This window comes from Saimiri boliviensis, chromosome 4 (genome assembly GCF_048565385.1).
Source record: "Saimiri boliviensis isolate mSaiBol1 chromosome 4, mSaiBol1.pri, whole genome shotgun sequence".
Classification (NCBI taxonomy): domain Eukaryota; kingdom Metazoa; phylum Chordata; class Mammalia; order Primates; family Cebidae; genus Saimiri; species Saimiri boliviensis.
The window spans coordinates 101804870-101821853 of NC_133452.1; the positions used below are offsets into that span (position 1 = coordinate 101804870).

The 16984-nt window shown below is 41.9% G+C and overlaps 1 protein-coding gene across 5 annotated transcripts in view; it reads left to right on the forward strand.

Moving 5' to 3' along the window:
- Positions 1 to 16984, forward strand: part of RNF8 (ring finger protein 8) — a 45183-nt gene that overhangs the window by 9734 nt on the left and 18465 nt on the right. For all 5 annotated transcript variants that reach the window (XM_039467657.2, XM_074397988.1, XM_039467654.2 and 2 more), the window contains 2 exons: positions 6340 to 7071; positions 15894 to 15956. In XM_039467657.2, coding sequence (XP_039323591.1) covers positions 6340 to 7071; positions 15894 to 15956 — 795 coding nt within the window. The remainder of the gene's footprint in view (positions 1 to 6339; positions 7072 to 15893; positions 15957 to 16984) is intronic.

The window sequence follows — 16984 nt, forward strand, 5'->3', positions numbered from 1 at the left end:
GTATTTTGATGGAACAATTCTTACAAGTAAATCCCCCCTACCCCTTGCATTTTTCTATTGACTATAGATGCTCCCTTTCTGGCTTCCTTCTAGCATGATGCCATGGCAGCCCTCTTCTGCTGATAAGGGACCTGAATTTCAGCTGTAGGTTATTATTGCTATGGTTGTGTTTCAAGTCATTTGCCAAGTCTCTTTCAAGAGACAGGTATTTCTAATAAGTTAAAACTCAGAGCTGCATTCTCTCATCTGCTGGAATGGCCAGAAAATGAGACCTTAAGTATATATTTTAAAAATTGCAAGAAATGTGATTTTGGTATAAAATTGCCTTAAAATATAGAAAAAAACCCTTGGAGGACAGCTAACTCTGCACACAGTATGAAGATGGTTCTAGTTGTGTAGGTTTTGGTTAATTTATAAGCTCTTCAAATGGCCCATCCTTTGTATTGATATCCAGCTCTTTCAGAAAATTGGTTGTTTTTATAACTTGATCAAGACAGTAAAAAAAAAAAAATTGGTTATTTTAAAGTCACAGTACGAAATGCCTTAGAGGTTTGGTCACGTCTTATTTGAGCCTTTCTCATTCTTCCCCTCCTCTCCTGTTGCTTTTCACCTGCTGCCTGGTGATTCCTACCTTTGTTCTTCTGCAGTCTCTGGCAGTCGAAGTCTCTGTTGAGTATACTCTTACGTGAACAACTTTGCTGCTTGGGATAGTTCAGCTCTGGTCCTCCGGCAACTAGAGCAGTGGTTATCAACCCTGTTTCCAGTTTTTACTCTCATCTGGGGTACTTTTTAAAAATACTGATAGTACAGTAAAAACGTTCATTCATCAAAAGACACCATTAAGAGAGTAAAAGGCCAACTCAGAGAGGAAGATGTTTGCTATACTTTATGGTCGATGAAGGGCTTATACTGAGGTATATACAGAACTGCAAATCAATAAAAAGACAGACGTGCCCAATTTAAAAATGAGCAAGAGACAAGCACTTCACAAAGGGTTGTATCCAGTGAAAAGTTGTTCAACCTCATTAATGATCTGGGGAATTTTAATTAAAACCATAATAGAAATACATCTACACATTCATCAGAGTGGCTAAAATCGAAGACTAGTGATGCCAGGTCTTGGTAAGGATATGGAGCAATAGAATGCTCTTGCTCTTCTGTTGGGAGTGCAAATTGGTACAACTACTTTGGGAAATTATTTGCCATTATTTATTAAAGTTGAACATATATATAGCTCTTGACACAGTGTTTTCACTCCCAGGGAAACAGCACAAATGTCCATCAACAGTAGAATGGATAAATTGTGAAATAATCTTATATTGAAACACTATACTGTAGTGACTATTAATGAACTATATCTAATAACATGGATACGTCTCATAATATTGAGTGAAAGAAGACAGACACAAAAGAATACATATTATATGATGCCATTTATACAGTGTTTAAAACCAGGCAAAATTTACATGTGCTGTTAAATCTGGATGGTAGCCACCTTATTGCCAGAGTGGCCGCTGACCAGAAGGAGGCACAAGGGGGTTTCTGGAATGCTGATAATGTGGGATTTGTTTTGTTTTTGGCCTCATGGCAGTTAAACTGAGAAGTTCATTTTGTGGCTGTTGATCTAGTTGGTACATTTATGATTTGTGCACATTTACGTTTGCATGTTCTGCCTGAGTAAAGAGTTTTTAAAAAGATGATGATGGATACACACTTAATATAACTGCTAAAATGAGACTTGATGATACCAAGTGCTGACAAGTATGCAGAATAACTGGAACTTCTAAACATTCAAGTGCGAATATAAAATGGCACCCCCACTCGGAAAAACTGGTGGTTTCTTTCTTTTTATCTTTTTGAGATGGAGTCTCACTCTGTTGCCCAGGCTGGAGTGCAGTGGTGCAACACTGGCTGACTGAAACCTCTGCCTTCCGGGTTCAAGCCTTCCGAGTAGATGGGATTACAAGCGCCTGCCACCGTGCCCAGCTAATTTTTGTATTTTTAGTAGAGATGGGGTTTCACCGTGTTGGCCAGGCTGGTCTCAAACTCCTGACCTCGTGATCGTCCCAGCTCGGCCTTCCAAAGTGCTGGGATTACAGGCGTGAGCCACCGTGCCTGGCCAAAACTGGTGGTTTCTAAGAGTCAGATATACACTTGTCCAGTAATTCATTCATTCTCTCTCTCTTTCTCTCTCTCTGTCTCTCTCTCTCTCTCTCACTCGCCCTCTCTCTCCCTCCTTTCTTTTTCCTTCCTTCCTCCTTTTCTTTCTTTTCTTTCTTTCCTCCCTTTCTCTTTTTTCTCTCTTTCAAGATGGAGTCTTGCTCTTGTTGCCGAGGCTAGAGTACAGTAGCACGATCGTGGCGCATTGTAACCTCCACCTCCCAGGTTCAAGCAATTCTGCCTCAGCTTCCCAAGTAGCTGAGATTACAGGCATGCACCACCACATCAGGCTAATTTCTTTCTTTTTTTTTTTTTTTTTGAGACGGAGTTTTGCTCTTGTTACCCAGGCTGCAGTGCAATAGCGTGATCTCGGCTCACCGCAACCTCCGCCTCCTGGGTTCAGGCAATTCTCCTGCCTCAGCCTCCTGAGTAGCTGGGATTACAGGCACGCGCCACCATGCCCAGCTAATTTTTGTATTTTTAGTAGAGACGGGGTTTCACCGTGTTGACCAGGATGGTCTCGATCTCTTGACCTTGTGATCCACCCTCCTCGGCCTCCCAAAGTGCTGGGATTACAGGCATGAGCCACCGCGCCTGGCCGGCTAATTTCTTTATTTTTAGTAGAGACAGTGTTTCTCTATGTTGGTCAGGCTGGTCTCGAACTCCTGACCTCAAGTGATCTGCCTGCCTCGACATCCCAGAGTGCTAAGATTACAGGCGTGAGCCACCATAGCCGGCCCCATGATTCTATTTCTAGGTATTTATCCAAGATTAATGAAAGTTTATGTTCTCACAGAAACTTGTATGTGAATGTTTGTAGTGGCTTTATTAATAATCGCCAAAAACTGGAAAAAAAAAAAACAACTAGAGAATGGATAAACTGTGCTCTGCTGGTACTCTCTGAGTACTTCAATATTACTCAGCAATAAAGTATAACAAACTGCTGGTAATGCAACAGTGTGTATGCATTTCAGAGGCATTACACTAAGTGAGAGAAGCAAGCCTCAAAAGTGGAGACACTGATTCCATTTGTATTACATTCTGGGAAAGGGTAGAGAACAGATAAGTAGTTGCCTGGGAATGGGGGAAACGTTGACTACCAAGGGGCATTGTATCCTGATACAGTTTGTATATAAATGTAACTTTTAAAATACTGATAATTAAGTCCTATCTCAGACCAATTAGCTCCCTCTGAGGGCCAAACCCAGGCACCCTGTTTGTTTTAAACTTTCCCAAGTGATTTTACTGTATAGTCAGGGTTGAGAACCACTGAGCTATGTAAATTATCTAAAGCACTCCAAGAAAATACTGCCTTTTGGTTTTGAGTTTCCAGTCTCTTCAATTACTGTTTAAAAATAGCTGGACAGAAATTGAACCTCAGGTGAAGTAGTAATTCCTGTCTAAGTGGATGTGCGTTATCCCACCTTTTTCCCATTGGTGGCTAAGAGACATCAGGCAGACTTTTCTGGATATCATTTTCTGCTGCTAACATTGTTCAAGTGGGTAGTTATGAAAACCAACATCAAGAAAGCCTTGAACAGAGCATGATTATTTAAACCATTGTATTTGAGATCATATCCAGCAGTACTTGATTGTTCTTATCAGCCATGGGATTTTTCTCCTTTTCTAGTGTCCTATGAACAGACCTGTCTCAGGGCTTTGGTTTAAATTGTGCCACTAGATGTCACTGGGAAGTGATGAATGGGTAAATGTACAAGGGACCAAGGATAAAATGGGATGGGGAATTTTTTAGTTTATTTTCCAGCTTCTAAAAGGGCTCTGAAGGGGATGGGTTAATGTAGAGGATCTAGTGGAGGGCTGTGACATTGTGTGAAAGTTTGTCCCAGCTTCTGAGGAATTCTTATTCTCTTTAGCTCTGGGATGCTTCTGTCATCTCATTTATTTATTTATTTTACCTTATCTTAGCTTAGGAGACTTTTTTAAAGTTTCTGTACCTTGGCATTAGGTGGCCTTCTGTCTCTTATCCCTTTTCCTGAGATGTTTTTCCTGCATATAATCTAAAATTGACTGTCCTGCTCTAAAATTGTTCTCAGATAGATTCTTCTGGCTTCACCCCTCTCTTTTGTTATTTCTCATATGTTGTTTCAGAATTCAGCAAAACTGATTACTCCCCATAGTTTCTCAGGCTGAACAGAAAGGATGTGAGGAGGTTTCCTAGATGAGCCAGGTTAGGCACGATGCGCAGTGGGTTAACACTAGTCTTTCTGTATATATCTATGCGAGTCTTTGCATGCAAACCAAGTAATATAAAGCTGGAAACAAGAGCCTAATGCCAAACCAGAGTTAAGATCTGATCTCTAGTTTCCCGTTACCCTCTGTGCCTTGTGGTCAAGCCTCTGTCCCTCATATTTGGGTTGACTGGGAGTTTTTTTTCAGCTGAAATTAGATAGCTATAGTTGCCAGTGTAAACGTTAAGTCTTAGTTCCAATTCAGAAGTAAGCTTCATTTCTGGCCTATCTCCCAAACTTAAGTCCATGATCTGGGTTAAAATGCCCACCAGTATATTTCACCTCTGAATCTTGAATTTGTTTCATGTCTATTTTAGGACCTATCATCTGCATTTAGCATCCCTTAGCCGTCCCAGCTGCACATGATACTCCTTTGCATTTATAGGGTATGCCATGTAATCCCACATTTACTTATTTGTGTCCTCGTGTTGTCTTTTCCACAGTCAGCTGCTGAAAGTTTTCTTGTCTTTTGTACTTACTGTATTTACCTTGCATGACATTGAGCATAGAATTGAACCGATTGTTGATGAATCAGTTGAACCAAGGCATATTAATAGTAGTGAACAGTTATGAAATACAATGCCCAGGTACTGTTTAAATACATGTCATATGTTATCTCATTAAATCCACACAGACCCATGAGGGAGGGACTGTTATTTTCCTCCATTTTAACCGTGCAGCAACTGGGCCATAAAGAGGTCAAGAAACCTACCCAACATCACCCAGCTGCTAAGTGATAGAGCCACATTACAAACCCAGGCAGTCTGACTCCAGGATGTGTATTCTTAATCTCGATACTATGACTTCATTAAAACCATAAAAGTAAATATTTTATTTATTTTGGAGGCAGAGTCTCATCTCACTCTGTCACCCAGGCTGGAGTACAGTGACATGATCTCCGCTCACAGCAACCTCTGCCTCCCGGTTCAAGCTATTCTCATGCCTTAGCCTCCCAGGTAGCTGGGATTACAGGCACCCACCACCATGACCAGCTGATCTCTGTATTTTTAGTAGAGATGGGGTTTTGTTGTGTTGGTCAGGGTGGTCATGAACTCCTGGCCTCAAGTGATCTGCACACCTCGGCCTCCTAAAGTGTTGAGATTACAGATGTAAGCCACCACTCCCAGACAGGAAATATTTATTAAGCATTTGTTATGTGTAAGTTATTGTGCTAAGTGATTTACATGCATTATCTTACTCATTCCTCACAGGAACAGTATGAGGTAGGTACCGTACTATCCCTATTCTGCAGACAAAACTGAGGCATGGAGAGGTTAAGTAAATTGCCAAACACCATGCAGACTGTGAACCTGCATCTGAGTCCATAGCTCCAGCTTTTAACTGCTATCCTGTATTGCCCATATACCCCTGTTGGTATTAATTGGGGTCAGATCCTACCGGCCATTTGACCCCAGTACAGGATATAGTATTCTCTTTTCTTTTGGTTTATGTGTGCTTGCTCTTTCACCAGTGTGTTAAGGAACCACATCCAGAGATAGTATTTGAGCCTACTTTGAGCCTACTTTATGGGCCTCACCCTTAGATACTGCTTTCTTCACTAATCAGATTTTTTCTAGTTTTGGGACATTGCCTCATTGCCTCCAGTTGAGGTCAATAGGAACTATCCAGTTTCAGTTTCCTTTCATGCTATTGTATGTGTTTGAGTAAATTCACCACCAATAATATAAGGTGACTCCTGCCTGTGACGTGGCAGTTCTCTGTGGAGGCATGAATGTGAAATATAGGTAAAAAGCCAAAGCACTGCTTGACAGATGCTGTTTCTAAGGATAGTAGTTTATGACTCTTTCTTTTCAGTTCGTTATCAAGAGTTTTCCTTCTGAAAAGGCAGAAGGTTTTACAGTAGCAGGAGAGAGATTCTATTAAGAAGATGAAAATCATGAAGCTTATTTCTTTTTTTAACTTTCTCCAGAGTCTGAATGGTGTTTGGCTGAACAGACAGCGCCTGGAACCTTTAAGAGTCTACTCCATTCATAAGGGAGACTACATCCAACTTGGAGTGCCTCTGGAGAATAAGGAGAATGCGGAGTATGAATATGAAGTTACTGAAGAAGACTGGGAGACGATATATCCTTGTCTTTCCCCAAAGAATGACCAGATGATAGAAAAAAATAAGGGATTGAGAACTAAAAGGAAATTTAGTTTGGATGAATTTGAGGGTCCTGGAGCTGAAGGCCCCTCAGATTTGAAATCCAAAATAAACAAAGTGTCTTGTGAATCTGGTCAGTCAGTGAAATCACAGGGGAAAGGTGAAGTGGCCAGTACACCCTCTGAAAATTTAAATCCTAAGTTGGCTGCCCTTGAGCCAAGTAAGAAGACCACAGGGGCTCCCATTTACCCTGGCTTCCCCAAAGTCACAGAGGCGCAGCAGAAAGCCTCAAACTCTTCAGCATCTCAGAGCAGCTTACAGCTGTTTAAGGTGACGATGTCCAGGATTCTGAAGCTGAAAATACAGATGCAGGAAAAACAAGAAGCTGTTAAGAATGTGAAAAAGCAGACCCAAAAGGGGAACTCAAAGAAAATTGTGAAAATGGAGCAAGAACTGCAGGACTTACAGTCCCAGCTGTGTGCAGAGCAGGCTCAGCAGCAGGCAAGAGTGGAGCAACTAGAAAAGACTTTCCAGGAAGAGGAACAGCATCTTCAGGTACCACATGGAAGGAAAGGGCAAGAGTGGTCTTCAGGGGTGGGGCAGGCACTTCATGAGCCTCTGGCCAGAGTTCTCAGTTTCTGAGCCAGGTACCAAATTCTGAGCACCAAAGACAGGAAATGGAATGGGAACAGTAAACTTTTGCGATGAGGGAATTGGGTTGAGTAAAGGGTTAAGGCTTCAGCACGCTGATGAGATCAGGAGCCAGAGTTGGGGTGCTAAGATAGGGTAAAATATCCAGCAGAGCCAGCGAGGACATAACTCATCCCAGGATGCAAAGCTGAGACAACTCAGAACCAACATGAATTCAGGGGAAGGTTAGGTGAAGGTCAAGATGCCACAAAACCACAGTATAGTCCAATTAAATCAATAGTTATCTTCAGGACTTACCTATCTTTTCTCTGGGCCAGATCACTTAGTCCCAGGGCAGGTACAGGTCAGCTGGTTCCTTTGCCCTTGTACCTGACAGTTTGTTAACTAGAAAGGTTAGTTAGCTCTATAGCTAACCCAGGAGGTAAGAGGCTAAAAAGGCAGAAAATGTTTTTGTTTCTATTTTGAGCAGCTAGCACGTGATGGGACAGATGCACCGTGGCTGCACTGTTGGGTTGAATGATAAACCACCTTCCACAGTGCCTATAGTAGGAAGGTAAAATAATGGCTGTCTCAGCTGTGTAAAGTTAAGACCAAATGTGTTCCCATCCCTGAGTCATTTGCTTAGATGACATGCTCTTACACAAAGCTTTAGGCTAGAGCAGATCCTGTCCCTGCCCAAAATGTCATTTCCTATCAGGAACCACATGTTTTACTCCCACCCAGTGGTTCAGGTAATATTGAATGTCAGAAATTCCCCATTGATTACTTAGAACTCAGACGGACCAGTCACCATTGAAGTGAATAAGCTTTTTTTGTTTGGGTTGCTCAGGGTAAGGAACAACCAGGGGTAGTGCTGGCTTATTTCTGAGCAATTTACAAATGTCATTCTGATCTCTGCCATACCCTTGAACTGGTGGTATTAGCAAAGGCCATGAGTTAAATAGGTCTTTTGAGAGTATATACTGCTTACTTGTGGGTACCTTTTTGCTTCCCTTATTCAGCCTAGACTAGTTCTTGAAATTAATAGAGGGGCGTTTATGTCTACATATTTAGATGTAGACGTTCACATCTTCACTGGGACAGAACTCTCTGTAAAGGCTAGTATGTTCAGGGACAAGTTACTGTTGATTAATATTTGTGGCTGCTCTGCACATACTTGAAGGTATAGCTGCAAAATCTTTTTCTGTACCAAAACCTTAAAGGTGAAAGGACTGGTTTAGAGAATTTCTCTGGGTATGAGTAGGTCGTATATTTATTGCTCATAGTGAAGTGTATCTAGTCCCTTGCTTATCAGCTACATCTCCCTCTGTCCACCAAGCCCTGGGGATTTATCCTACCCGCTACCACTTGTTTAAAAGTTCATTAAACTCTTGCTGCTTCACACTTTTTTTTTTAAATTGCATTTTAGGTTTTGGGGTACATGTGAAGAACATGCAAGATTGTTGCATAGGTACACACATGGCAGTGTGATTTGCTGCCTTCCTCCCCATCACCTATATCTGGCATTTCTCCCCATGCTATCTCTCCCCAACTCCCCACCTCCTGCTGTCCCTCCCTGTTTCCCCCCGACAGACCCCAGTGTGTGATGCTCCCTTCCCTGTGTCCATGTGTTCTCATTGTTCAACACCCACCTGTGAGTGAGAACATGCGGTGTTTGATTTTCTGTTCTTGTGTCATTTTGCTGATAATGATGGTTTCCAGGTTCATCTGTGTCCCTACAAAGGGCATGAACTCATTGTTTTTTTATGGCTGCATAGTATACAATGGTGTATATGTGCCACATTTTCCCTGTCCAGTCTGTCATCGATGGGCATTTGGGTTGGTTCCAGGTTTTTGCTGTTATAAACAGTGCTGCAGTGAACATTTGTGTGCATGTGTCCTTATAGTAGAACGATTTATAATCCTTTGAATACATACCCAGTAATGGGATTGCTGGGTCAAATGGAATTTCTATTTCTAGGTCCTTGAGGAATCGCCACACTGTCTTCCACAATGGTTGAACTAATTAACACTCCCACCAACAGTGTAAACGTGTTTCTATTTCTCCACATCCTCTCCAGCATCTGTTGTCTCTAGATTTTTTAATGATCGCCATTCTAACTGGCGTGAGATGGTATCTCAATGTGGTTTTGATTTGCATTTCTCTAATGACCAGTGATGATGAGCATTTTTTCATATGTTTGTTGGCCTCGTGTATGTCTTCTTTTGTAAAGTGTCTGTTCATATCCTTCACCTACTTTTGAATGGGCTTGTTTGTTTTTTTTCTTATAAATCTGTTTTAGTTCTTTGTAGATTCTGGATATCAGCCCTTTGTCAGATACGCAGATTGCAAAAATTTTTTTCCCATTCTGTTGGTTGCCGATTCACTCTAATGACTTTCTTTTGCTGTGCAGAAGCTGTGGAGTTTGATTAGGTCCCATTTGTCTATTTTGGCTTTTGTTGCCAATGCTTTTGGTGTTTTGGTCATGAAGTCCTTGCCTATGCCTATGTCCTGAATGGTTTTGCCTAGATTTTCTTCTAGGGTTTTTATGGTGTTAGGTCTTATGTTTAAGTCTTTAATCCATCTAGAGTTAATTTTAGTGTAAGGTATCAGGAAGGGGTTCAGTTTCAGCTTTCTGCACATGGCTAGCCAGTTTTCCCAACATCATTTATTAAACAGAGAATCCTTTCCCCATAGCTTGTTTTTGTCAGGTTTGTCAAAGATCAGATGGTTGTAGATGTGTGGTGTTGCCTCTGAGGCCTCTGTTCTGTTCCATTGGTCTATATCTCTGTTTTGATACCAGTACCATGCTGTTTTGATTACTGTAGCCTTGTAGTATAGTTTGAAGTCCAGTGCTGTGATGCCTCCAGCTTTGTCCTTTTTGCTTAAAATTGACTTGGCTATGTGGGCTCTCTTTGGTTCCATATGAAGTTTAAGGTGTTTTTTTCCAGTTCTGTGAAGAAGGTCATTGGTAGCTTGATGGGGATAGTGTTGAATCCGTAAATTACTTTGACCAGTATGGCCATTTTCACAATATCGATTCTTCCTAACCATGAGCATGGAATGTTTCTCCATCTGTTTGTGTCCTCTCTTATTTTGTTGAGCAGTGGCTTGTAGTTCTCCTTGAAGAGGTCCTTTACGTGCCTTGTTAGTTGTATTCCTAGGTGTTTTATTCTCTTTGTAGCAATTGTGAATGGCAGTTGGTTCTTGATTTGGCTCTCTTTAAGTCTGTTATTGGTGTATAGGAATGCTTGTGATTTTTGCACATTGATTTTGTATCCTGAGACTTTGCTGAAGTTGCTTATCAGTTTCAGGAGATTTTGGGCTGAGACGATGGGGTCTTCTAAATATACAATCATTTTGTCTGCCAAGAGAGACAATTTGACTTCCTCCTTTCCTGTTTGAATACCTTTATTTCTTTTTCTTGCCTGATTGCTCTGGCTAAAACTTCCAGTACTATATTAAGTAGGAATGGTGAGAGAGGGCATCCTTGTCATAGTGCCAGATTTCAAAGGGAATGCTTCCAGTTTTTGCCCATTCATTATGATATTGGCTGTTGGTTTGTCATAAATAGCTTTTATTATTTTGAGATACATTCCTTCAGTACCTAGTTTATTGAAGGTTTTTAGCATAAAGGGCTGTTGAATTTTGTCAAAGGCCTTCCATGCATCAATTGAGATAATCATTTGTTATTTGTCTTTGGTTCTGTTTATGTGGTGAATCACGTTTATGGACTTGCATATGTTAAACCAGCTTTGCATCCCTGGGATGAAGCCTACTTGATCACGGTGGATAAGCTTTTTGATGTGCTCTTGCAATCAGTTTACCAGTATTTATTGAAGATTTTTGCATCTGTGTTCATCATGGATATTGGCATGAAGTTTTCTTTTCTTGCTGAGTCTATGCCGGGTTTTGGTATCAGACTGATGTTGGTCTCATAAAATGATTTGGGAAGGATTCCCTCTTTTTGGATTGTTGGGAATAGTTTCAGAAGGGATGGTACCAGCTCCTCTTTGTATGTCTGGTAGAATTCAGCTGTGAACCCATCTGGACCTGGGCTTTTTTTGGTTGGTAGGCTATTAATTGCTGCCTCAACTTCTGCCCTTGTTACCGGTCTGTTCAGGGTTTCGACTTTTTCCTGGTTTAGGCTTGGGAGAATGCAAGTATCCAGGAATTTATCCATTTCTTCCAGGTTTACTAGTTTATGTGCGTAGAGTTGTTTGTAATAATCTCTGATGATAGTTTGTATTTCTGTGGAATCTGTGGTGATATCCCCTTTATCGTATTTTATTGCATCTGTTTGATTATTCTCTCTTTACTTTTTTATTACTCTGGCTAGTGGTCTGTCTATTTTGTTGATCTTTTCCAAAACCCAGCTCCTGGATTTATTGATTTTTTTTGAAGGGTTTTTTTGTGTCTCTGTCTCCTTCAGTTCTGCTCTGATCTTAGTATTTCTTGTCTTCCACTAGGTTTTGAGTTTTTTTTTTTTATCTTGCTCCTCTGGCTTTCAATTTTGACGATAGGGTGTTGATTTTAGCTCTTTCCTTGCTTCTCAGGTAGGCATTTATTGCTATATATTTTCCTCTAGACACTGCTTTAAATGTGTCCCAGAGATTCTGGTACATTGTGTCTTTGTTCTCCTTGTTTCAAAAAACATCTTTATTTCTGCCTTCATTTCATTGTTTATCCAGTCAACATTCAAGAGCCAGTTGTTCAGTTTCCATGAAGCTGTCAGTTCTGAGTTAGTTTCTCAATTCTGAGTTCTAACTTGATTGCACTGTGGTCTGAGAGACTGTTAAATGATTTCCGTTCTTTTGCATTTGCTGAGGAGTGCTTTACTTCCAATTATGTGGTCAATTTTAGAGTAGGTGTGATGTGATGCTGAGAAGAATGTATATTCTGTGGATTTGGGGTGGAGAGTTTTGTAAATGTCTCTTAGGTTTGCTTGGTCCAGGCTTGAGTTCAAGTCCTGGATATCCTTGTTAATTTTCTGTCTCGTTGATCTGTCTAATATTGACAGTGGAGTGTTAAAGTCTCCCACTATTATTGTGTGGGAGTCTAAGTCTCTTTGTAAGTCATTAAAAATTTGCCTTATGTATCTGGGTGCTCCTGTATTAGGTGCATATATATTTAGGATCATTAGCTCTTCTTGTTGCATTGATCCTTGTACCATTATGTAATGTCCTTCTTTGTCTCTTTTGGTCTTTGTTGGTTTAAAGTCTATTTTATCAGAGAGGAGAATTGCAACTCCTGCTTTCTTTTGCTCTCCATTTGCTTGGTAAATCTTCCTCCATCCCTTTATTTTGAGCCTTTGTGTATCCTTGCATGTGAGCCTATGTGAGGTGGGTTTCGTGGATACAGCACACCAATGGGTTTTGGCTTTTTATCCAGTTTGCCAGTCTGTGTCTTTTGATTGGGGCATTTAGCCCACTTACATTTAGGGTTAATATTGTTATGTGTGAATTTGATCCTGCCATTTTGATGCTAGCTGGCTCTTTTGCCTGTTAGTTGATGCAGTTTCTTGTGTCAATGCTCTTTACCATTTGGTGTGTTTTTAGAGTGGCTGGTACTGGTTGTTCCTTTCTATGTTTAGTGTTTCTTTCAGGAGCCCTTGTAAAGCAGGCCTGGTGGTGATGAAATCTCTGAGTACTTGCTTGTTTGCAAAGGATTTTATTTTTCCTTCACTTATGAAGCTTAGTTTGGCTTGATAATGAAATTCTGGGTTGAAAGTTCTTTTCTTCAAGGTTGTTGAATATTGGCCCCTACTCTCTTCTGGCTTGTAGGGTTTCTGCTGAGAGATCAGCTGTGAGTCTGATGGGCTTCCCTTTGTATGTAACCTGATCTTTCTCTCTGGCTGCCCTTAGCATTTTCTCCTTCATTTCAACTCTGGTGAATCTGACGATTCTGTGCCTTGGGGTTGCTCTTCTTGAGGAATATCTTTGTGGTGTTCTCCGTGTTTCCTGGACTTGAATATTGGCCTGCCTTTCTAGGTTGGGGAAGTTTTCCTGGATAATATCCTGAAGAGTATTTTCCAGCTTGGGCCTATCAAACATAGATTAAGTCTTTTCACATAGTCCCATATTTCTTGGAGACTTTGTTCTCCAAGAACAAAGGTCCTTTTTACCGTTTTTTCTTTAATCTTACCTTCTCATTTTATTTCATTGAGTTGATCTTCGACCTCTGATATCCTTTCTTCTGCTTGGTCAATTCGGTTATTGAAACTTGTGTATGCTTTGTGAAGTTCTTGGGTTTTTCAGCTCCATCAATTCACTTATATTCCTAAGTTATTTGCTCTCATTAGCATTTCGTCAAATCTTTTTTCAGGGTTCTTAGTTTCTTTGCATTGGGTTAGAACATGTTCTTTTAGCTCAGCAAAGTTTCTTATTTCCCACTTTCTGAAGCCTGTGTCTGTCAATTCATCACACTCATTCTTCCTCCAGCCTTGTTCCTTTGCTGGTGAGGAGTTGTGATCCCTTGTAGGAGGAGAGGTGTTCTGGTTTTGGGTGTTTTCATCTGTTTTGTGCTGGTTTCTTCTTATCTTCCTGGATTTATCCACCTGTCATCTTTGTAGTTGCTGACTTTCAGATTGGGTCTCTGAGTGGACGTCCAGTTCGTTGATGATGAAGTTATTTCTTTCTGTTTCTTAGCTTTCCTTCTAACATTCAGGCCCCTCTCTGTAAGACTGCTGAGGTCCACTCCAGGCCCTGCTTGCCTGGGAATCACCTGCAGCGGCTGCAGAACAGTAAGGGTTGCTGCCCGTTTCTTCTGCTATCTTTGTCCCAGAAGGATACCTGCCCAATGTCAGTCTGAGCTCTCCTTTATGGGGTGACTTTGGATATACGGGTGTCAGGGAGCTGCTTGAGGAGACAGTCTGTCCTTTGTAGGAGCTCAAGTGCTGAGCTATGAGCTCCATTGTTCATTCAGAGCTGCTGGGCAGGTACATTTAAGTCTGCTGTGGCAGAACTCATAAACACCCCCCCCCCCCGCCTTTTCTCCCCCAGGTGCTCTGTCATGGGGACTTAGGGCTTTATTGATAAATTTCTGTGTGCTGCTGCCTTTTTTCGGGACTGCCCTGCCTAGCGAGGAGGCAGCCTAGTCACTGTCTGCCTGCAGAGGCTTTGCTGAGCTGCTGTGGGCTCTGCCCAGCTGCCTTGTGAACTTCCCTGCAGTCCTGTTTATACAGGTATAGTTAGAACTGCCTCAGCAATGGCAGCCCACCTCCTTAATGGTGGACTCTTTCTGTAATGGTGGGCTATCTCGGCAGTGGCCGGCTGCCTCAGCAATGGCAGACTGCCTCCGTAGTGGTGGGGTGCCTCGGTAATGGTAGATACCCCTCCCCCACAGAGCTAGACCATCCCAGGTTCAGCTGTGCTTGCTGTGAAACTCCCAATCTGGAGTGTTTCAGATTGCTGTTTTTTTAATGGGGGTGGGACCAGCCGAGCCTGATCACCTGGCTCCCTGCCTCAGACCCCCCCCTTTTTTTTTTTTTTTTTTTTTTTTTTCAGTTGAATGGGTGACTCTGTCTCCAAGGTGTTCCAGTCACCTGTTGAAAAGGTGCCGGGATCTGTGTGATTGCCTGTGCAGCGACCCACTGCACCGGCTGAAATAACCGCGCTGAGATTCGTGGCTCTTTTTTGTCCGGGAATCTCCTGGCCTGACTCCCTGTTTCAGTCCCCTTTTTTATTAGTTGATTGGGTGACTCTGTCTACCAGGAGCTCCAATCACCAGCTAAAATGGCACCTGGAACTGTGTATTTTGTGCAGAGACCCGCCTCACAGGGGCGCCGGCCCAAACAGCCACGCTTGCGACCCATGGGGCTCCTCTGCCTGGGAATCTCCTGGTCTGTGGAAAATAAAAATCCATCTGTAAATGCAGTGTCCACTCACCCTCCGCACTTTCACTGGGAGCTGCAATCCTGAGCTGCTCTTAATCGGCCATCTTGGATCCTCCACACTTTTTTTTTTAAGTACTCAAATTGCCTGGTACTAGGGAGTTCTGGTGGTTAAAAAGATGCTTAACAAATGGTTTTTGCCATTAAGGAATTATCTTTTTGAAGAGGCAAGATGTATCACTCACATAATAAAATCAGAGAGTAGTTTTCAGTCAATATAGTAAACTAGAGAACAATTTCAAGTTGGCATGTTAAATGGGTAGGTAGTTCTTAAGGACAGAAGAGTCCAGAAGTTCTTTTGGAAGGTGTTAGACATATAGGTTAATGATAACCTGGAAAGCTTCCCAACTGGAGGGGGCTGACGAGGAAATACAGCATCAGCTCAGGCAAGGAGAGAGGAGGAGCAGTGTATAAACTGAAGTGGTAAGGACTCAGAATGAGACAGTGTGGCCAGAATAGAGGGAAAAGAAGCATGCTAGATGTTGTTAGTGCCAGCATTGAGGATTACATCTGAGTTTAGGAATTGGGGGGCTCAGAAGTGCTCAGTTTACATCATTTTGGGAATCATGACATTAGTCTGTGAAGGAGGCTTGGACTATTAGGCCATAGTGTTTCCAGAACAGCCGAAGTGGTGGCTTAAAGCGGACAGTCCTGAGGTGTGCAGTATTTGAGCAGATAACTCTGCTCACATTCTTTGCTGCCAACAGCTTGAAGTAAAACAGATTTTCCACCTGCTCCCTCACCCGCGTTGCTTCCAGATGCTCACACTAGCTGGTCTGCTCTGCTTGTTCCTGGATAGTGTTTCTTTTTTGTTTTTTCTGCAGAGAAACTTTCCATTTTGTTTTGGCTTTGCAGGATTTGGAGATAGTGCAAGGAGAAGAGGACCTGAAGGAACAGCTGGCCCAGGCTCTGCAGGAGGTAACTTTGCTATAGTACCAAGATTATGGTGGGCTGTGGAGTGGGGAGCAGCCAGGCATCACATGACCACTGGCTGCCTCCGCTGCGGAGCCCATACCTCTATGGCATCTCCAGTCTGCAAACAGAGCAGGTGGCAGCTGCTCACACCATAAGGTCAGAGATTTGGAGCCTTACAGACATGCCAGACAAGCATGAAAACTTAACATCTTCATCTGAGCAGAAGTTGCTCTGGTGAAGATGGGCTGGAGCTTTAACAGTTAGGAGGCTCTCTGGGGAAGTGGCTCCACTTCCAGAAAGGTGAAGGCAGCAGAGAGAAAATGTGAGCTATGACTTGGCCACCAGGGCCCGTGAAGGCCTCTGTTACCGCACTGTCCCTAAGCTGTGTTCAGCCAGAAACAATTCGAGAATGTACCAGTTAAGCATTTTAGGCCAGGTTGAGAATGTGTAGTTTAACAATCAACAAAACATATCAATTTATTGAAAAGGTAAAGCTCAACAGGACTAAAATTCTCCTAAAAGATTACCTGTAATTTATTTAATTTAACCTGACTACTCTCATTTGGTTATTTTTTTCTGTGCTTTTGCATCTTTAAAACCTGCTTTGTCTTCTACCTTTAATGTATTATGATTAGTAGTTTAGTGCACATTTAGTCAGGATGGTTCATCTCATTGGGGAAAGTGAGCAAATCTCATTTGAATTTGTTCAGAGGAATTTATCCTTACATTCTTTTACTGTAAACCTACCTCCCAATCTTATAGTGCTAACAGTCATATAGTATTATGACAAGGTGCTTGCCTTGATCTCCTTGAGGGTTGCACAAACAGCTTTGGAAAGAATTAGATGAAAATTAATTCAGTCTTTTTAGAATTTTATTTTTTGAGCTTATTTTCTAGGGTGGGAAAATAGGCATGTTTCCCCTTTGGAGTATTATTAAGTTAATATTCAGACATTGTTTTGAGATTGAAAAAGGATATGGTTCTGCTAGCTGGAAATCCTTGAGGGATCACTGAGTGCTCTGCAGCCTCTC